The following is a 21069-nucleotide window of genomic DNA, read 5'->3' as shown; positions in this document are numbered from 1 at the left end:
GGAAGCTGCGAAGGAGGAGAAGGATGAGAATATTTCACCCGCCCATTAGGGAAAGCTCGGAACCAATGCACCGCTAATTTGCCCCCAAAGGCGAGGGTCTTTCCAAGATCCTCATGAGCATCTGCCCCCATATGACAGCCTAACCACACCACATCTCTCGCTCTCAATATCCCGGTCGCAGTCTACCAGGTACTGGTATATGCCAGTTTGAAAGTCCAAACAAACTTATCCGAAGCTTGTAAAGCACTCGACACCGACAAGGAAAGTGTTCCGTCGCTATTCCACGTAACTGGAACCGCAGTACCATCCATGCTTCCTCCTAAAATAGTCACCGTATCACCAGGCAAGTACGGGATGATATCTGGTGTCGTAATTGTACCGGAAGGCGTTGTAAGGTAGTGGATGTAAAAGGCATTTTGAGTTGTGGTGTAGCGCCAGTTGTTCAGGCCTGGAGTTACGGACCAGTATCGTGTTTTGAAAATGCTTTCTGCATGGGCGTGGATCCATTTGCCGGCATCCTGGAGGCCTTGTTGCATGATGGCGGGGATCGAACCATCGTTCTTTGGTCCGATGTCGAGGAGGAAATTGCCATTTTTGCTGACGGTGTCGACTAAAGTCTGAACGATGTCCTTTCCGGTTAGATAGCGCGAGTCAGGGGTCCGGTAGTTGTATCCAAAAGAGAAAGGATCCATGCCACGGTTGGTTTCCCACTTGCGGGGAACAGTTCCACCATTGGTGCGATATCTAGGGAGACTTTAGATTGACAGTTTCGATATGTGGAGGCTGGACTTACTCTGGCGTATCAAAGTCACCTGCAATACCGCAGCGAGAATTGAAGGTCACTTGGCGGCCTTGATCGCGGGCCCAGTTGATCCACTTCGAGGCAAAAATGGTTGCGTTGTTAGCGCTGCCGGCAATATCACACCACATAATTTCCGTATCGTAGTTATATGCAAGCACATTTTGTTGAGGAAGTTGAATGTCCTGGATGAAATCGCTGACGTTGACAAAACCAGTGTAGGTTTCCACAGCTCCCGTGTATGGATTAGTAGGTGGTCCTAGAAAAATATTGGCATTTAACCTTGACAGGGTAGTAGCTTTGGAAGAGAGGAGCTACCTCCAGGGAAACCGCCACCACTTCTATATGCATAAGTCTTATATAGTGGACTAGGTGTATTAGTATAAATAATGGGGAGGGATGTTGGAGGAAACATACTTGTACCACTCAGGAAGTGAAAAATATGTACCGCGGCGAATTTGCGGTTGATATTTTTTTGCAGCTTGGAAAAGCTCCCCAATAAAATCTCTCTTTGGGCCATAATGGACGGAAGATCGCTGGCTGATGCTAGCTGGGAAATCGAAAAGGGCGAAACCATCATGATGCTCTATATAGCATTAGTTCTTTTCATTTTGGCAGTATACGAAAGCAACATACTGGTTACAGGAACCATGTACTGCGCACCTGCCGCAGCAATGAGATTAACCCAACTTTCGGCATTGAAGTTGGTGGCGGTAAAGTTAGAAATAAAGTCGTCATATGTGAAGTTCTTGCCATAGGTTGCGTTGTGATATTGATATGTCTGAGTTTTAAAAGTCGGGTCGTTCATTCTTTTCCAATACCTAAGACAATTAGTATATTTCTAAAGTTGTTGCGCGTGCCTTACCATTCGGCATAGTCTTCATTGGGAGCAACACTTCCATAGGCTGGAGCTGAATATAGGCCCCAGTGAATGAAGATTCCAAACTTAGCTTCGTTGAACCAATCCGGACTCCTGTGCAGCGATAAACTATTTGCGTCTGCTGTATAGTCGCCGAATCCACAACTTCCAGAAACGGTCTCGGTAGAGGTTATTGGGGGCCCATATGCAGTTCCCCAAGTGGCAGTGACAACGCCGCTGCAGGATGTACCAGCCGCCACTCCCGCCTTGTTTTTAACTCCAATCTGAACGATTGCGGACTGACCAGGATGAAGACGGGTGAGGGTACCAGCTTTTACTAAATCGAAGCTGCTTGAAACTGCAGTGATGTTGAGTGTATCGGCCATAGTAAGAGAGTTATGCTGGTGATTATTGGTAACAGTCATCTCAATGACTTGCACGTAGTTACTCCCTTCGAACCACTTGGAGGTCAAGGCTGCTCCTGAAATTACAAGTGCAGGTGGATAGCCATCTGGAATATGTTAACAAATGTGAAAGGAATGGGAGAAGCTATACTTGCGTGCTGATCGAGAATGCAATGTGTTATTTATGGCCATTGAGCGGACTGCTGAGGCCATTGCCCCGAGCACCACCAAAATTGAGATGATCAGCATGTTGGTGTATGTCAAAATGGAAATCCGGCGAGTGACAACCTCCCAGTGTTTAGTGATTGCGAGGTTGAATACATTGAGTGCTGGCAAGGACCAGGGTATTTATGCTTTATCAAAAGTCATTCTCGTATTCCGCAAGTCAACAGCCGCACAAAAAAGGGCGTCGGTAGTATTCTTGGGAATAAAATGCGGGGTATAGTTCACCCCGGAAAATTGCAATTCGCCGCTCCTGTTCCTGCAGTTGACCGGAACGCCGGAACTAAGTGGGGCGTACCTAATGCTTCTTCCAGAACGCGAGACTCACAAAGATACCTTCCGCACAAATATCCGACGGCTATTTCTTCATTGGCTGTCTGCATTGTCCACATCACATCGCCTCAACCTCTTAAACATTGGCATTGAGCATTGACTTTTCCGTATAACTTCTTCAATTGCCTGTTTAGCTCCAAGAGACTATCTATAACAGAATGAGAATGTACTAAGCAGCTCGCTTGGGGAAACCCTTCTCTCGAAACTACACCAATTCGGTGCATAATCGTAGATCAATGGGATAAGGTCCCGAACCCCGTAAATACACAGCAACGCCAGACGTAGAGATACACGTACAACTAACTCGTCTTCGTCTACGCTATCGCGCGCAAAACACTATTACGAGATTATACACCCTACCACGGGAACATCCGTATAGAGCGCCCTACTTCGGGCTTAAAGTTGATGAATAATCTCAGATTGTATGCTCCGTTCCCACCAACAGAGGCGCTGAAAACGTGTCAAACTTGTTGGGAGGACCTAAAGAAGAGGCACGCTGTATGATTAATAATACTACGCGGACCAAGACAGTGGATACTGTCGTAGACTTCGCCAAATCATCACAACGGTTTTGTTACAGAACAGACAAGAGGCAACATGAGATCGGAGGGAAGGCTAATCAGGAAGGCGGTAAGGTGGGTTCTGCCAAGTGTATTTAAGAAGGATCTTTCGATCCCCTCCACTTCTTCTTTCTTTTTTCCAGTTTCTGTTGCATCGTTGAATGGTACAGCAAATTCTTTTGGTTCAGCTTTGACCGTAACAGGTTTCAAAGCCGTGAGCCATGAAGGCAGCATGAGAACAAACTATGGCTAACAGGCCGCGAAAAACCTCGGCGAGGCATTAAGTTCGCTTAGGAGCGTGGTATATAGTACCTTTAGACAGAAACATATTTTGTTGTCGAATCCTGCATATCGTTCGCGAAGTTGTTAAGGCCAAAATACGAATCCGTACCTACATAGCCTAGTGGGCTGTGGTTTATAATTCAACTCGCGAGAAGTCAGAATAAATGGATTCATCATCGTCGTCTGTGGACTGCTGCTTAAAGTGGATCAACGGACTAATTCGCCAGTGAAATGATCATCTTCCCCGCTCACGCTCACGCAGCTACTCTTGAATGAAGCCGGTTGAATCAGATTCCGTATGCGGTTCAAGGTGTTAGGAAAGCCGATCTACTTGCAAGATTTGCACATCCCGCACAGTACAGCACTCGCTAGTTGTTACCTCTTCCTAACTTGTTCAATACTCTATCATGCTGACTTGCCTTTCATGTATATCTCCTAACCTTTCGAGGACTGACGTTCGTGTCTCCAGATTTTTTGGAATCTACCCATCAGCCAAATGCATTCACAGGTTAAGACAGCACACCCATCGGCCGAGGATAGAGACTACCACACGATTAAGTAGTCACGGTCTACTCTGCATAGAGTGATTGAATCAAGCACATCACTGAACGAGCCCTGTAGAATGGAACCTTTCCTACCCTTTGCAAGACCCCTGTCAATGGCCTGTTCTCCAAGCTGGTAACAGCCAAGTAGCAGTACATTGGATCGGCTTCTTAGGCACTGTCTCGTCCAGCATGGAATTTTCAATTTATGCATCTGCTAGGCAAGCTCAGCATCAGAATCTGGATTGGCTCAGAGGCGACGACTCTGACCTAGAGCCTGGAGTTGAAGTCTTTGCGAGAAAGCCTACTGCCGAATCATGCAGTGTAACCATCCTGAATAGGAGCGATATTGACATATTTGGTGAGACGCCCGACAGTGAGTGGAGGTTGACCTCCTGGCACGACTTTGAAGAACTCACACGCCTCGTCTGTGGCAACCAGGGATACTCGAGTCACAGTCACAACAGCATACCATGGCGGTTTCAGTGGCGACAATTCAAATGCAGTGTTGCGGGGTGTAAAGGTCGCTTTCGATATTTCAAAGGCCTTCGGCGTCATCTGTCCGGCCACATGGCTGGAAAACCTCACTCTTGCTGAATTCCGGGGGCGCAGCTTCTCGCGTCGCGATACCCTCAAAGCTCATTATGCCACGCATGGACGACAGGGGGGCCGCAATCGGTACGTCGCTACTCTTGATCGGACTAGCTCTGCATACGACCCTTGTTTCCGTGGACAGCTGACGTCCGATGGCTTGCCGGTCGAAGAGGTAAAAACAGGCTTGTCCGATATTTGAACTAGGTTGCCTTCAGAAGCAAACGGCTGAGAGCAGGAGGTATGAAGATTTTTTTTTGGTGACGCGTTACGTCAATACCGAGCGCTAGCGGCGATCGGCGGAAGTTCGGAGACACCTGTGCATCCAGGAGACGTGACGCGATCCCTCTCTACCCGGGCAAACCTGGTTTTTGCAATCATATTGTGCAATAGATAACACGACACGGGAAGTGAAGACTGAACTGAACACCGAATGGGTAAAACCATGTGAGGGGGCTGATCAAGCAAAAAATCCAAGTAGCTTTCGCCAATGACGATGCGTGGAGGATTCGGACGCGTGACCCGAATGGAAGAGGCAACCAATATGCCAAAACCTAATGCGTTCGGTTGAAACGCCAATGTTACTGGAATAAGCGTTGTTTCAGTCAGCATCGACCACCACACGATTTCAAAATGTTCCAGATAGATTTTTATTTTTCTTCGGTCTCAATTGGGGTTGTTCAGGCCAAAGAAAGTTGTTTAACAAGGCAAAGGATTTTGCAAAAACGCAGTCCTGCATATTCCCGGGCACCTGCGGCCATTTCGAAGTGTTGATGTTAAATAATATATAATGCGCTCAAGTTGCGAAGGGTAAGATATACTAGCGCACTCAGGGTAAAACGGATGAAAGTATCGTGCACCCACGAATCCGCGTATTATCCAACACAAGAAAAGAAACATGCGAGCCATTCAAAATATCGGAGCCAATATCATTCGCGGTGCGAAAATATAATGGATCCTACCTTAGTAAAGTATCTGTTGTGGTCCCTAATGCTGGAAGGAATCACGACCGCAAATTAACACCAAGGAGTCCAAAATTGGCGGAATCGCAAAATGTACTGCCTGGATGTGATAGCCTGCACCACAAGCATGTAATAGTCGTTGAACGTAAATGTAACTCCGATGTTGCGAGTGCGGCCATTGAGTCGCCGCTGCGATGACAACAAAAAGCTCGGTTGGAGGAGTGTTTGCGACCATTGAGAGTCGTCGTTTATCAACTGTTGACACACAGTTTTCAGCATGCATGAACGAACTCATAAAGGCGATCCTGGCCACTCCATCTTAGCCTGCCTGCAGTCAAAACCGCAATGCACACCCATGAAAGTAAGGCCGATAAAGTATGAGGTGCTAAACATACTTTGACGTTGGCATGTTGCAAAGAACAGGTTGAGCGGCGCCTATAAATACCATCGGCCGCGCAAAGACTAGCTGTGCATCTTGTCATCCGTCCGTCTCTCTGACATGACGTGCGCAGACCGCAGCCTGCCTCTAAAAAGGTTAATACACCGTGACATTTGGTCCTTTTGCACCTAATGATGTTTATCTACGATTTGCTGATCCAGCCGCAGCTCCTCCTTCACCAGGTCGTCTGACGATCAGGAAAATTGCGTATGGGTACGTTACTCGCCACTCTGCTTGCTTGATGTGAAGCTGATACTGAGGGTGACACAGGCTTGCTGGCCCGTATCCACACATCGACGACATGCTCCAACCGCGCTAATTCCACTGTGTAACTTTATCTAGCCCCCTAAACTACCTTGTTTAAATCTCACAACCCATCCGACTGGCAACTAATTCGGATGAACATAGCCACGCACAAATACGGCCCTGTCTTTATTATTGAGTTGTGAGTCCAGAATCATTAAGGACACTGGTGACTGCCAGACTAACATTTTCCCCTGGCCGGCGAGATGAGGGAGAACGTCGGGTTTTCAATTGGTACTAGTCTCCCTTTCCTTCCGCAACAGCCTTGAGCCGGGTACAACAGTCCCGCCCCCGTTACGACAGCCGCGTTCGGTGTCCCATGCGGTCTGCCATTCGCAGCCTAAACCTTGGGTATCGCTATCTTCCTATTATATTCGCCTCATTCCCGATGCTGTTGACTTAGCTCTAGGAATGTCCTTTGCCTATTCGACCGTCCGACCCCTCATCAAACCGAAGTTGCTCCGTGTGTCCCAGATCCTTAGTACGATGCAGGCTTCAGGCCAAAAAGTCGACATGGCTATCATTCGATGAGAATATGACGGTATGAGTTCTGGCTGATTGAATGTGAGCGAGATTTAAATTCTTGCTGATAAGAAATAGTTCAGGCCACTCCCTCAAGGGAAGACTAACGACCAATACACTGCCACCGTTTGTGGAAATCATCATATGATTATGAGCTTCGGAAGCACATCGAAGTTCTGCGGTTCAAAACTTCAACGCAGCAGCGGTAGCCCGGCTGAACGAGACGCGGCCGAGTACTCAGCTTGGTTCCTGAACGATGTATTCCTAACCAACGTCCCAACCAGGCATCACTATCCCAAAAATAAAGTCATAGCGCGATCGACAATCGCGACAGATCGCATTCTGGACATTAGAAAGCTACTCACACCGGCAACCTGGCAGTTGAGATGCCTGGTATCGCTACCGGCTTTGCTGGCACGCTGATGACACGACGCGTTTCTCGACACCTACAACTTTGAGCAGCCGCAGCTCAGCACTATTGAATATCTCGTCGCATACAGCAAAATTCCTCATCGAGGAAAGGAGCCTACAGCGCGGCCACTGGTCTTGCAGCGTATCAGCTGCGATAAGAAAACACCACCAGGGCTTTAGTCTTCCAATCTTTCACCTTGCTCGGTCGCATTCCCGTCCGCGGGTGCCCTATAAAATATCACTTTTTATCTTGAAAGTCGAAGGATCAGGGTGGATTATGCTTTGGTGAAGAATTAAGCTTCAATGCTGACCTAGTTATTAGTTACACCAGCGGGTTGATCAGTGTTGTCACATCGGTAAGTCTGGTAACCCGTGCTGTGTTTAGTTTAGAGACCCTGCCAAGTGACACCATATCAGTTTCTCGGTAATTCAAAGGTCCAACCGAGAGCGTACCTTCACCCATGCTGATCCGGCACCTTTCGATTCCTCTCGGCATCTGACTCGGTGCTTGTGGAGTGACCCAATCTGTCGCTTCGTCCGGCTTCCACTGCAGGGAACGCTGGAGGTTCTTCGCTCCTGCGCACAAGTTGTTGATTGAGTCTTAAGTTTCTTATCCGTCAGGATTTCTGAGATCCTGACTGTACATTTTGTGTACGGCTTGTCATGGCTTCCCCTGGTGCCTTAACCGGGTTGCCAAAGAGAGTGAGTATTTTTTACAGGGGCCTATTATCCGCGCGATTACTGGTCAGAGCTCATGGATGTTAGATACCAGGGATCGCTTTGGTGTCATCTATTCTGCGGTGAGTTTCTCAACTGTCTGCGTAGTTGCCCTTATCAGACCATTATGAGAAACTCTTGTGCCGTTCGTAGACCGCCGACAGTACTATCAATGAGACAAATACCGATGTATCATGCTTGTGGAAGTCCGACATGGAGTTGTAGCTTCTATCTCGGTGGGACATACGCATGTGGAAGCTCACAGTCGAAGACATAGGAACCGCGCACATATTCGTGCAGTATCCATTTACTGTCGTGATTTGAGGCTGGTACAGATCAGGAACCAGACCGCAACATTTCGCAAATCCTCTTCTGAAGCATGAAGTTGCTTGGAAATCAACTTGATTCATTTATGAAACATAAATATTGTCTCACCTTTGGAAATCATACAAATCAAGCTTTGTTTAATAAACTACCATAGTCAACAGTCAAACTTCAACGAAAGGGACCGGTGTACTGTAACTATACTCTGCACTGATAATAATCCTTTGTGGCCCACTAGAGTGAATCATAGGCCATACATGAGTAGTTGCTGTCTATCTAGTGCCGTACAAGCTTCATGAAGTTAATTGATATGAAGTTAAGACATGCCATGGATCTGCGAGTGAAAATGAATTGTGCATGCAGGTGGAGTCTTGTGTCTAATTGACAAAGAAAGATGTGGCGCCGGTTCACCGCCCGGTGATTCACTATCTTAACTTTTCATGATAGGTTCTATTCAGGACTTGCGTGAGAGTCCCTTGCGTCGGGCCCACGATATTCCGTGCTAGACATCGCACACAAATATCGCCTGGCCTTCCCCTCCCTCGAAAAGAACATCGCCGTTTCGAGGGAGAGCCGGGCTCTCTCTGCGACGGTTTCTTCCCGCCCACCGCGGAACCCGCCTGCAGCCCTCACAGCGCTGTAGCCGTCCGTCAAGGAGGCCTACATCGCCAGGGTTCAGACCGCAGGTGCCCCCGTTTGGGCCAAAATACCTCGTTCGTCTCCATTTGTGCCAGTGTAGCAATGTTTGGAATAGAAGCAGTCTAAATACACCTGGCAGAATCATCCTCACCGCCTTCTTGATTGGATCATTGTCTACTTCGTAACAAGTAAATGGACACTCTAATTGGGCTGTACAGTGGATAAATGGATCCAACGGGACCATTGTCCATATCCCCATGGGATAGTGTATGGATCTTAAGCAAAGCCAGCACTAACCACCCAGCTAACATCATCATTGAACGACGCGGGGTTGTCGAACTTATGGACGCCTCCATTGCTCGCAGCATAGAGCACATTATTGTAGTGACGGAAATAGCGGGTGGGATAGCTCCATGATCGAATCGAGTTGCCTTTGCCGTTCAGACCAGGTTGTGGGCAGAACGTGGCGGCCTCGTGGAGCGCCTTCGTACCGTCGTTGGACCTGAGAACAAATACGAAATTGTCGTGTATGAGGAAGCTGCTAGGAGTATCAACGGACTCGAAGGAGAAGCACTCGCTATTAGCAAGACCAGTGCGAACTATCCAGCTAGCCTGCTTCTTAAGGGCCCCCGGACTAGACGATGAGACAACCTGGGTGTTCACAGTGGAGCCAGTGTGGGTAACGTAACGCGTTGTGCAGCATGCTGTAGTGGCGCGCAGCGAAATTGACGAGCCTACAGTCAATTCTGGGCCACCAGTCAGCGGCGCGATAGTGTACTTAGCAGCTACAATATTAGCTTGCACGGCATTTTCCGTCTCATCGGACGGGTAGCCGGAAGTCATAACGCCCTCGTAGAACGTGCCCTGGGAACCGTGGCTGTTATCACCACCGATACCGAGAATGATAGCACCTTCTTTACTCATAGGATTGTATCCTCGAGCGTTAGGGCGTGTACCATTGTAGAAGGTCGATAGCGGGCCAGAAGCCGCATTCCCACCACGGATTGCCCATTTATTGGCCCCTCCCTTGACGGCTGCGCTAACAAACCGGTAGATGATAGATGGGTCCCCTGCGTTATTTTTTGCGTTGAAGCCAGAGAAAAGACCATTCTCAAGGTCTGCCATAATCCATGGGCCGCTGCCAGCGCCGGTACCATAGGCCGTAAGGTCTCCAAAATAGATAGCCTCCATATGGCCGTTGCCTGTATCATTACCGCTGACTTCGGCGTTGCCATAGTCGAAGCAACAACGATTATTATAATGAGTGCCATCAAAGACTGCATACAGGCCCTCTGCTTCATCACCGGTAGCTGTATCCTTAGCCGCATTGTTCCTGTAGCCTGTGCCAGGAGAGATAAAGACGCCGTAGGCTTTCTCGCCATTCAGTGTCACAGGGGCACCGATAGCGCTCGCCAGATTGTCGTACCCATGTGAGTCTGGGCCAATAAAGTAACCTGGAGAGGCCTGGCTAAGGTGATTTCCGTGGCCGGACTGGTCATAAATGATTGTGATGAGGCATGTCGTCCCAGCACAGAAGGTGTCTTGATGAGCGGCATTGGCAACGCCGCCGGCGTGAAGTGGCGCAATGTCATTTGTAGCACCGTCTGATCCACGTTTGACTTGATACAATGGACCAGCATAGGAGTTATAAAGTGCACGAGTGGTACCGTGGGCGGCAACACAGGGCGTGCCGCCGGAGGAGTAGATATCACAGGGTCCAGCAGACACATGGGAACTCCTGGCCACAAGGCTGAGAGCAATAGCCCAAGCATAGTTACGGTTAAGTTGTGGAAACATGTTGACAGTCCTATGACAGCACGTTGATGAGCGTTGTGATCGTGGCCAAGAGATAGCTAAACTTCGCTGCAATAGAAGAAAGTATGTGGCAGGTTAGAATGACATGCTCAGTCGTGTCGACCCCTTTATAGTTTTGGGGGTGCTGTTCATGTTTCCCATTTCCCAGAGCGAGCAAATTACCCGCTATTGACATAGTACAAAATTCTTCTCCGTTAGCATTTAGGTATAGTTTTATTAGTGGCTCGAGAATGGGGGCAAACTCCGGTATCCAGTCGTCCATCTGAGACATGCATTTAGCCTTGGAATTAACCGACTTGGAAACAAACCAACACTGAAATAATTTTCACCATGTTGGGCTATACGTCGATAATAGACAACCTCATCTATACCATCGACGTATCTTCCTAAAGAACGAAAGAACATCTGATCAAGATCTACAAGTAAATGACGAACCCCAGACAATAAGACTACTTTCAAGATCTTGCACTAACTTATACGCAGAAGTAAAAACAGAAAGACCGAAGCTTCTCACATTAAAGTATCAGCTGCCTTGGACCAAAACGGAATCAACTTAAGCTGGCAGGCGCATAGGTACTTTAAATGAGGGCCACCAGTAGGGTAAATTTCCTCGGGCTTGCTGCCGCACAGAGGGAGACCCCGCAAGGCGTCATGATTTTGTAAGCACTAGGGAGCGTTGGGGGGGGGGTGGGGGGTCATATGGGTAGCTCCATGTCTATAGAATGGCACTAGGAACCTGAAGGATTTCGGCGCGCATCTCTCGGGGGTTTTGCGGGGTAAAGCAGTGCTAACGAACGATCCTATCCTGTGCCACCGGAGTTCTTCCGTTTTTCCCGATACGGAGACTGACCTAACCAGTCCCAAATGCGAAGCTTGAGTTCAGATACTGCTCTGCATATACCCTCTACTATTACATAGCAACCCGATCAGTCTGAATAGGGCAAGATGACGACAGCGGCGCTACTTCCAGGTTGTAAAATGAGTTGTAACGGGAACGGGCAGGCGTCAAAGCCAAGGTCTTGGGATAGGAGTGTAATGACCGAGCTGTGTATATGTTGGGCCTGCTGTTACCGGCCTCAAGTACCTGAAGGCCGCAACGGGCTGAGGGGCAACTGAAAGCCAACCATTCTGCACCTCGAGCAGCACCCCGCCTGTGGAGTCACGTGCGTTTCGGTATACTCAGGCGTGCTCCAGAAGGGCCTTGAGGATAACATCACAAATGGAGCGCCTTATCGCCCAAGGCCATATTCTCTTGAATCTTCAGACCAGACTCTCAATCCAGGCGTCTTGCCTCGGAAAGGTACAGCTTCATCTCCGTTGGTTGCCTGACTCCCGCTGGCAACGATCACGCGTCAACAACGTGGCACGGCATGATAACTAACCTGTTGGTCCTCTACAGGCTGCACTACAGGAGGCAATGACTACAGCTACTGCCAGAGCTCTTGAGGGGCAGAAAATATCTAGCCCAATAGCAGCCTTCCTTGACAATCACCGACGCCAGAACACCGGCCTCACGCCCCGCCAGCTAGGAGCTCTCGCTGCCCTTCGCAATGACCTGGATATTGTGGTCCAACAACACTTTTAATGCCTACATCAGCGGCGTGCCCTTGACCAATGTCCCTATTACCCCTGCCCCTTCTCTTACCCCTCCTCCCTTCCCTCGTCACCTCCCCGTCCTCGTCCCCCCTACGGTTTTGCCTAGCCCATATACGCATCTACTGTATTTCGGGTGTTACTATTCAGCAGTGTGTGGGGTAGCTAGATATATAGCCGCATCGTACTCTTCTGACACGAATCTTCCGGCAAAGCTCCTCAACCGTGCTGCACGAAGAAAACACTAAGACGCCCAACCCCTGAAGCTACAAGTGAGGGATGTGTCGGTATGGTGATCCTGAATTGGAGTCAATCGAACACGGAGTGCTGTCTCATGACTGGCCGCAATTTCAGTGCAGATTGCTCCGCATTCAATAAACGAAGGAGCCGAAGATCCTCGGCCCGTACACGCTCATTTCTCCCACAAACTTGATAGCTGAATGATCCATGTTGAGCTAAGGTGGCTTGCCTCAACTTGGGTTACCATCCGCCACTTTGCAAAAGTGAGGTTCTGGACTAGTTGCTATCTCGGTTTGGTCAAACCTTACCCAAGATAAGTCTCAGTTCTAAGCACACGATGGGTTAATTTTTCAGATCTACGGGGCACGACAAGGAATGTTCCTTGATCTTGTTTGATTCTTTGAAACTGTTCTTCTCTTCACGCATTTGCATTACCCTTAAAGCGCCTCACTGTCAACCTCGTCCTCAAGAAGAGTGAGCGATGGGCGCGGTGATACCGGACCGTCGTTCGCGTGGTGATTGGAGTGGTGACCAGCCTGTCAACGGTAGCTGTGATTTTACGGGTTATTACTCGTGGTTTCGTCTTGCGACTCCTTGGCAGTGACGATTATTGCTTGATTCTGGCTGGGTGTATATACACTCTTCCTCCATGAAAAACAATCGGAACTTGCTCCTGATTCTTATTACTAGCTCTTTGCGATTGGCCTCTCGGCGTCTGTCATAATTGGTACAACCCAAAGGCCTTGGGTTTCCAATAACTGGAGTGCTGGCTTTCTCGAAGCACATATGCATTCGCTGTTCTTTATTTTAGTTGACCCACGTGGAGGATTATCCGCGCCAGCGATCTAATGAGCTTCTTGAAACTAGAATCCTGCACTTATGGCCACGAAAACCTCCATTCTTCTGCTCTATCGCCGCCTGGCTAAGACGACCAATTTCTTCCACCTTTCCACAACCGCATAATTGGTACAGGTAAACCTGGCCGGCCTCGTGTTCACTCTGATGTGCATCTTCCAATGCCGACCAATACCGGAGATATTCAACTTGTCCCAAGACAGCAAGTTGTGCATTGATGGTTACGTTATATCTGGTCTCTGCTCCTGTGAATATTCTCACAGATTTGATCATTTTATTTTTGCCTATGCCTCTTTTGACCGGCCTCGCCCTTCCGCCAAAACAGAGGATCATTCTGATAGCAAGTTTTGCTTTAGGGGGTTTCGTAACTGTTGTTGATGTGATGCAGATTGCCTATTTGCAAGAAGCATCTACCGCTCGCCTTGAAGCCTTGAGCGGCGCTGAAGGACTGCATTACGCGCAAGAAAGTATTTTCTGGTACGCCGCACCACCATGCATGTGGTCAACTGTTGAGGTGAACGTCGGGATCATTTGTGCATGTAGTCCGGTACTCAAACCGCTTTTGGTCCGCCTTGCCCCAAGATTCTTCGGTTCCCTCGACTCCAAAGCAGCAGGAAATACAAACTCGGACAGCAGCATGGTATGCAGCCAATGGAAATCCGCGACGAAATTATCAAACAAAATCCAACGCCCTCTTTCAAATTCGTTTTGACCTCTTAACATCCCAAAGCTCGGTTTCGGGGCAAGGGGAGGCTCATAATATCGGGTTGCAGGAGCTGGGCTCACCCCCAAATCCTCAGCCAGCTCCTGGTTTCTTTCTACCCACCAACGAAGTTCATGTCTCCAGCCAAATGCCAACACAAAAGTTCATGCCATATATTGGTCCCACGAGACATTCAAAGCCCCTGACGGCTCTATTGGACCGTGAATCACTCTTGCCACTGTTGGCAGTCACTATCCTATTTTTCCCCTGGAGTTTTGCATACGGAATGCTCGGGACACTCAATACCAAGTTCCAAGCACTTGTCAATATGACTACTGGCCAAACGGTCGCCCTTCATTGCGTCTATTTTATGGCTTACTTCTGTGGGCCTCCCGCTTTCTCATATTACCTACCTCCTTACCAAATTTGGTTTCAAAATCACCATCATTACCGGATTATGTATATTTGCAATCGGGTCTCTGGTCTTCTGGCCATCTGCGATTTTGGGATCGTTCTGGGGATTATTGTCTCCAACTATATTGCCACCCTGGGACTTTCTACTCTTCAGATTTCAGCGAATCCGTTCATCATCCTCTGTGGACTCTCCCAGCGCCCAGAAGGTCGCCAGAATCTCGCCCAGGCGCTCCGGGGCGTGGGCAGCGTGGCAGCGCTCCTCCTTTCAAATCTCATTCTGTTCCAGAAGACGCGCATCAGCAGCCCAGTTGACGCACAGTGGACATACCTGGCCGTTGCAATGTTCTCTATCGCCTTGGCAGGATTCTTCTACTACTATCCGTTGCCAGAGGTGACAATGAATGAGCTCGAGAATACCTGGGGCCTAACAGCCGCACCTCCCAGTATACAATCGGCGGCCTATCTATTTCAGTGCCTGCCTTTACTATGATTGCCGCTGCTGCTGCACAATGTGTATCGTTGGGAGCTCGGGAAACTATATCCCCAATGACCTCTGCTTTGATATCACAATGGCTGGAGCATGTCAGCAACAGTCAAGTATTTTGCTACTCGTAGCGACAGATGGCCTTGTCATTCTAGGCCGTGTCATGGCTGGAGTGATCTTCCTTACGACTCCTGTTAAGCCCGAGCAGCTTCTCGGTTTTTCGACTATCGGCGCCTCCGTCACTTGGATTGTGTCAATTGTTCTCAATACGAAATCATTTCTGGCGCCATTTTACCTCAACTACATCTTTCTAGCTGCGATTTTCCCGACTATATTTGGTATGGCACTTCGCTGTCAGGGCGGTCGTATTCACCTATGTTCCGCCTCCCAGATCTCATTAATGGTCGGTGGTGCGATCTTCCCTGCTGTCCAAGATGGGATCGAGAATGCTACTTCGATCCAAAAGTCACTTATCTTGCCAGCTGCTCTTTTTTATTCCGCGCTCATCCTGCCGCTCTTCACCCTCTGGGATCCTGTGCGAAGTGTACTTCGGCGTGGATCTTCCATGCGACCATCACGCATGGGAATACTGGTGCAGTCCAGTGATGAAGAAGTAATTCGTCATCCTGATATACGAGTTGAGCATGCGGTCATCATCGAAAATCAACTGGCATGAAGCGTTTTCCGGTCGATTGTGCGCGGAGATCTCGAGAAATGAGTCAAATTGAACACTTTTTAGAAATTTTCTACTCTCCTTTCAACCCTTTCGGTCTCTGTAAGAATTGATGGCTTTAAAACTACCCCTGTGATTAAGTATGTACGCAGGGTAAAGATTTAGTAGCTGTACAAAGCATGATAAGTCATATGAATCCAAGCGTAGTGAAATGAGTACTAAAGCTAGAATAAAAAGTCCAGGATACGTAGAGATATCCCTTAAAGTACCTACCGGTACAGCCCCTTTCCGCCATGTGGACGGCGTCTCTCACTCGTCTTTGTGATCGCAGCTCCGAAAGTCCTATTCGTAACTGTTGTAAGGCAAAAGGAAGCTTCTTTTTATTTCCAGAGGCATATAAAGAGGCTATATATAAAGCATGAAGTCCAAGTTTATTTCCAATCTACTTGGAACTTCGTATGATGGTGCGGGAATTATTTCCGGTGTTGCGGTTTCATTCCTGAGCAGCAACGGTCCCAAATCACACCATTCCCCTTTAGGAACGTCTTGCTAGCGAGGCGATACTAAATATATGCACCTCAGTCAGGCCTCGGTAAAACCACACTCAAAACCTCAAAGAGGAGAGATAAATATAAGTGACTGGGATGCAGACTTCATTGTGACCAAGTAACATTTACCACATGGGCACCAACCCACGCAGGCACATAATCAGAGACAGCATACCATGGTGCCTTTTCCATTCCTGACCAAATAAGCTTGCCATTAACCTTCAATCCTTCGAAGCTGACAAATTCAATTTGTGAATCCTTGTCAAAACCTGACAAGATAGACAGATTGCTGTCCGAGCCGTTGTATTCAACATTTCGCACCGTAATGTTAGACAAAGTTCCACCAGCATAAGAGTCATACTTGGGATTGTATGCCACTTTAAAGCTGAACAGCATACCTAGGCGGAAACTTTCGACATTAATATTGCTAAAGAGCACGTTTTTCACAATATTGCCGTTGCTAGTACTCATGGCCATACAGCCTTGATAGTAGATTTGCGGCTCGTGCTGGTCGAGAATGTCGATGTTGTCGAACGTCACGTCAGACATGGTCTCGTTTCCTCCAAAGCCGCCAACATTGAGGGGATGTGCCACATCTGCCCACACGGCCGAGTCCCGAACGGTGATATTCTGGCTATTGCCACTGTAGCCTGACGACGACAGATAGAAAGCCAAACAATCATCCGCAGTTCGCATGAATAGCTTCTCGTAAATGATGTTGTGGCTGCACCATGTGTCGATGCCATCGCCCCACTGGCCGGAGCTGATGACCCGGAGGTTGCGGACCAAAACATTACGGCTAGAGCCGACACCAACGGATGCGTGGAGGGGGCTGAGAACGGTGGGGCCGTCGACGACGATGTTGTTGGAAAAACTCACATTCACGGCATTAAGGGTGCTCCCGTAGATAATACCATGTCCTATTAGACGAGCCTCCTCGGCGTGGAGGAATACGAACGATCCCTGGATGACGGCGCCGGGAGCGAGATACACAGTCTCTCCGGATGATATTTTGTATGTCTCGTTGAGTTTATGGTAACCGGGGCTAAACGAGGTGACGGTTTTGTTTTTCTCATGATGAGGAGCGCCAGTGTCCATCTTGTTAAGGAAAAGGTGGAGGACTTGGAAGACATCACCGTTAACTTCCACAACCAAGTTCGTAGGCTTCGAAATTGTAAGCAAAATGGTGCGCCCGTCGAGCTTCCACGGAATGTTATAAGACAACGGGCGGATTCTAACGGAGTCGACAGAGGGGAAAGTGTCCCGGCTGGGTTCAATACTGATGTTGACGATACCGTCAAAGTCGAATGTTCCCACGCTTGAGTTGTGATATATTGCTGCACCAGTCGTCACATTGGCCACCATGACCCGGGTCCAGTAGAGCTCGACTGGTTGCCATTGCGTGTCATTGTCTGTGCGAACATTCACGATGTAGTTATTAGACTGAGCAATAGGGCTGGGGACCGAAGGCACCAATAGGCTTCTTGGCTTCTGGGACTCAGCTGCCGTGGCGTTGGCGGTGATTGGAATAAAGCTGACAAGACTAAGTGCAGCAACGGCGGCTCGACCTAAAGACTTCAAAGACCTGGCCATTTTTTCCACTGGAACTAGAAGCTCACGGATATTTTCCTTATCTGAAATACTTCGGATGTGAGAAGGGAGCTATCTGACTATAAAATAGGAAATCGAATATCCCTACTACTCGAGCAATGTTCCAAACCAAAAGTGACCTGCGGGGGAAGTACCGGACCGGTACCTGCTACGTTACAGGCGCGATCGTCTCCGTGTGTTTGCCCGGTAACACACGGGGGAAGTCCCGGGGTCTGCCCCGGCAGGCTTCTTCCCCAGGTAAGGTCGATCTATCTCCGTGCATTTGGCCGATTTTCCTGAGACTAGAAAGACTGTTCGTGTTATAAAGCAAAAGAAAGCTTAATTAATTTCATTCCAGAGGGATCCAAAGAAGTCATTTATATAGCATAATCTCATTTCAGAGTGTGATGGCGAAGAATCAATGGGACGTAGGGACGGAGGTTTGGTTCCCTTACGTAAGAGTTTAGTAGCATGAGAGAGTCGCGTTTCTCCAGGCGGCTGTTCGAGATAGCTTTTTCGGGGTCACCGTTTTACAACCCCTGAAAAGGCCTCCATTGATTCAAGCACAGTGAACTCCGTAACGGAAGGGGAAATCCTCGGGTATTTGGGCAGATGGTCGCAAGAGCGGGGAAAACACGAGGCTTGTGTAACCTCTACAAGGGCCTTCCTTGCAGGAGTTCGTACACATACTAGCAGCGAAGCCCCAGTGAACCTCCACCGAAAGCTTAGCGGATTGCCAGGGTCCTAGTAGCCTGAGTTACTGGAATTTGTGGATAACTCATGTCAGGTATATCGTAACAGAAACTGGCCAGTCATTTGATTATTCAAACAACTACCATTTGATTATATCTTTCCACCGTTGAATACCGTTTACTAATACTTAATTAAATCCCAGGCAAGTATCCTAGCTACAACGATTATGAAGACAAAAATGGCACGTTAACCGCCCTGGTAAAACTGCGGTCACCATATAGGTCCCCGGCTAGTTTTTACGGACGGTGTGTGCGATAAGACCTTTCTGAAAAAATCGTCGAAAAAGAAAAACATGTCAATGTAGAATGCGCATTGTAGAAATTGAGTCTGTGCAAATGCTGAATTTAGATCATGCGCATTGCTATGCGCAATCGCAACCAAAAAATAATCCGATGTGGCCAGAAATATAACTGGGGAGGTCCCTGGAGTCTTACCCTACATATATAGTGGTACCCAAAAAGTCTGTGACCACCCTTCCTCACCGCTACTTTCTGCCACTTCAAAAGGTCTATGTTGAGCACGATTACATAGCGCAACGGATGTACTTTTTGCCTTTGTAATGATGACTCGATCCCTTTGACCTCGATAGGACTTGCAGGGTTTGTCATCTTCTTTGGCCCTGCATGAAGCAGGCCGGGGTTTTCCTGTCAGGACCAGGCCTTGTTCCTTTCCTTTGTGCTTCAGGGCCTTATAGACCCTGTTCTGTTCCCTTCTGCTTCTTCTTCCTTTCTTAGTCGTCTTCGTCTTCCTGTTCCGATAGACCAATTGACTCAGTCTCCCTTCTCTCTTCGCTTCCTGTGCCAGCAGTGCCGTGAGCACTGTCAGTAAATGGCGATGAAATGCACATTGAACTGTGCAAAAAATTCTGCTTTGCAAAGTGGTGTTAGGAAGAAGCCAACTCTTTGTATGGTGTAGCCGTATTAGTCTCAAATCTGTTCAAGAATGATCTGAGGATCATCGGATAATGTGAAGCTTCTCTGGCTACTTTATTCTAGACCTTATAGCGGAAATTGCTGTCCTGACGGAAGCAGAGCAAACGTTGGCGGCGTCAAGTATTTAACATCGCATGTCGCTGTACTCCCAAAGCACGGCATAGATACACGGAGCTTGGCTAATATGATAACTCATAGGACGAGAGCCGATCCCACAAACTTTGCAACAGTCACGATAAACGAATAACTGAGTAGGTCGAGTGACTCCGGCGACCTGTCGGACGGGAGCCTTCAACATGTGTCCATTTGTCCATCTGTCCCCACCCCGAACACGAGGGCAACCAGTGTCACTAGAAAGGCTTCAAGCAGCAATCCCCCGAGCGTTGCTGTCCGCTTATGGGATTAACATGATCTGATGCGTTACCCAAAAGGTTCTGTCTTGACAGCGCCCACGGCACTGCTGGCACAGGAAGCGAAGAGAGAGAGAGAGAGAGAGAGGGAGACTGAGTCAATTGGTCTATCTAGAACATGAAGACGAAGACGACTAAGAGAAGAAGAAGCAGAAGGGAACAGAACAGGGTCTATAAGGCCCTGAAGCACAAAGGAAAGGAACAAGGCCTAGACCTGGCAGGAAATCACCGGCCTGCTTCATGCAGGGCCAAAGAAGACGACAAACCCTGCAAACCCTCGAGGTCAAAGGGATCGAGTCATCAGTAAGCGCTCTTTCTCCAGGTTTAAAGGCTCAACTCTTGTGCGAGACGTGTTTGGCTGACAAGATGAACAAGGAACCGTTCCCAGATCACATAGATTCGATTTCAATCACACCGTCTGTACAGCGCTAGAGGACTTCAAATCAGTTTACCCCTCTCAGGGCAGGGGCTAAACTAGTACATATTGGGGATCTATCCGAAAATACTTGTCAATATAGCGTGTATCGTGCTTTACAGAATCGCCAGGCTGGATTCGCTCTATCGCTAATACAGACGACACTTCATTACGCCACCTCAAATATCATCGTCTGTATGGTACTGGAGATATCTAGCCGTTCAAAACAATGAGCTTGATAAGGACTTGTTATGCGATGGCGAATTAATTAATGCTCAATACAGACTGAACAGGCTACTGGTCAGCAAGACTTATTTTCAACCCTCCCCTGATATGGTTGTTAAAGGTTGAAGGGCCACCTGAGAAAGGGGTAAGGCGGTCGGCCTTCGTCTTGTCCTTTACGTCGTCCACTATCCAAACCTATCTCACTTATCTCACCATGCCCATGGCTTCTACAACATCTATTAGTGGCTCAAACTCTAGACTTCAAGATCACTGCACAGTTTCAACTCCCCAATGGTACGTCTTGAAGTAGCCATGCGAGGAGAATCGGTACTAATTGCATGTTCCTGATTTCTATAGAGCATTCATGAAACACACCGAGCCTGCCTACGGGATTTGCAGATGGCCAATCCTCGTCATGACCAGAATCGTATCGTGGCAGATAAGGTTGGATTACTCAGAGACGCATACAACTGGGTCCTCGACCATGCTGATTTCAAACGATGGCACTAT

The 21069-nt window shown here is 48.4% G+C and overlaps 5 protein-coding genes across 5 annotated transcripts; 2 read left to right on the top strand and 3 right to left on the bottom strand.

Moving 5' to 3' along the window:
• Positions 1–182: 182 nt before the first annotated feature.
• On the bottom strand, positions 183–2044 carry N7473_000039 (uncharacterized protein; the record flags this gene model as incomplete). Its single annotated transcript, XM_057145979.1, has 5 exons — positions 183–744; positions 794–1058; positions 1248–1385; positions 1436–1620; positions 1665–2044. The coding sequence occupies 5 exons, from the start codon at positions 2042–2044 to the stop codon at positions 183–185; spliced, it is 1530 nt and encodes a 509-aa protein (XP_057013865.1).
• Positions 2045–9185: 7141 nt separating this feature from the next.
• N7473_000038 (alpha-L-arabinofuranosidase B) lies at positions 9186–10706 on the bottom strand (the record flags this gene model as incomplete). The annotated part of the gene is made up of 1 exon (XM_057145978.1): positions 9186–10706. The coding sequence occupies one exon, from the start codon at positions 10704–10706 to the stop codon at positions 9186–9188; it is 1521 nt and encodes a 506-aa protein (XP_057013864.1).
• Positions 10707–13629: 2923 nt separating this feature from the next.
• On the top strand, positions 13630–15019 carry N7473_000037 (MFS transporter; the record flags this gene model as incomplete). The annotated part of the gene is made up of 2 exons (XM_057145977.1): positions 13630–14052; positions 14186–15019. 2 exons carry the CDS (start codon positions 13630–13632, stop codon positions 15017–15019), a joined length of 1257 nt encoding a protein of 418 aa, XP_057013863.1.
• Positions 15020–15098: 79 nt separating this feature from the next.
• On the top strand, positions 15099–15689 carry N7473_000036 (uncharacterized protein; the record flags this gene model as incomplete). The annotated part of the gene is made up of 1 exon (XM_057145976.1): positions 15099–15689. One exon carries the CDS (start codon positions 15099–15101, stop codon positions 15687–15689), a length of 591 nt encoding a protein of 196 aa, XP_057013862.1.
• Positions 15690–15847: 158 nt separating this feature from the next.
• Positions 15848–17827, bottom strand: N7473_000035 (uncharacterized protein; the record flags this gene model as incomplete). The annotated part of the gene is made up of 2 exons (XM_057145975.1): positions 15848–15854; positions 16410–17827. 2 exons carry the CDS (start codon positions 17825–17827, stop codon positions 15848–15850), a joined length of 1425 nt encoding a protein of 474 aa, XP_057013861.1.
• Positions 17828–21069: the final 3242 nt, after the last annotated feature.

The sequence above is a fragment of the Penicillium subrubescens genome (assembly GCF_028828155.1).
Source record: "Penicillium subrubescens strain IBT 31985 chromosome Unknown utg000001l_segment0_segment0, whole genome shotgun sequence".
NCBI classification, from domain to species: Eukaryota; Fungi; Ascomycota; class Eurotiomycetes; order Eurotiales; family Aspergillaceae; genus Penicillium; species Penicillium subrubescens.
The sequence above is the reverse complement of the archived record's forward strand: the minus strand, read 5'-3'. Positions and strand labels throughout refer to the sequence as shown.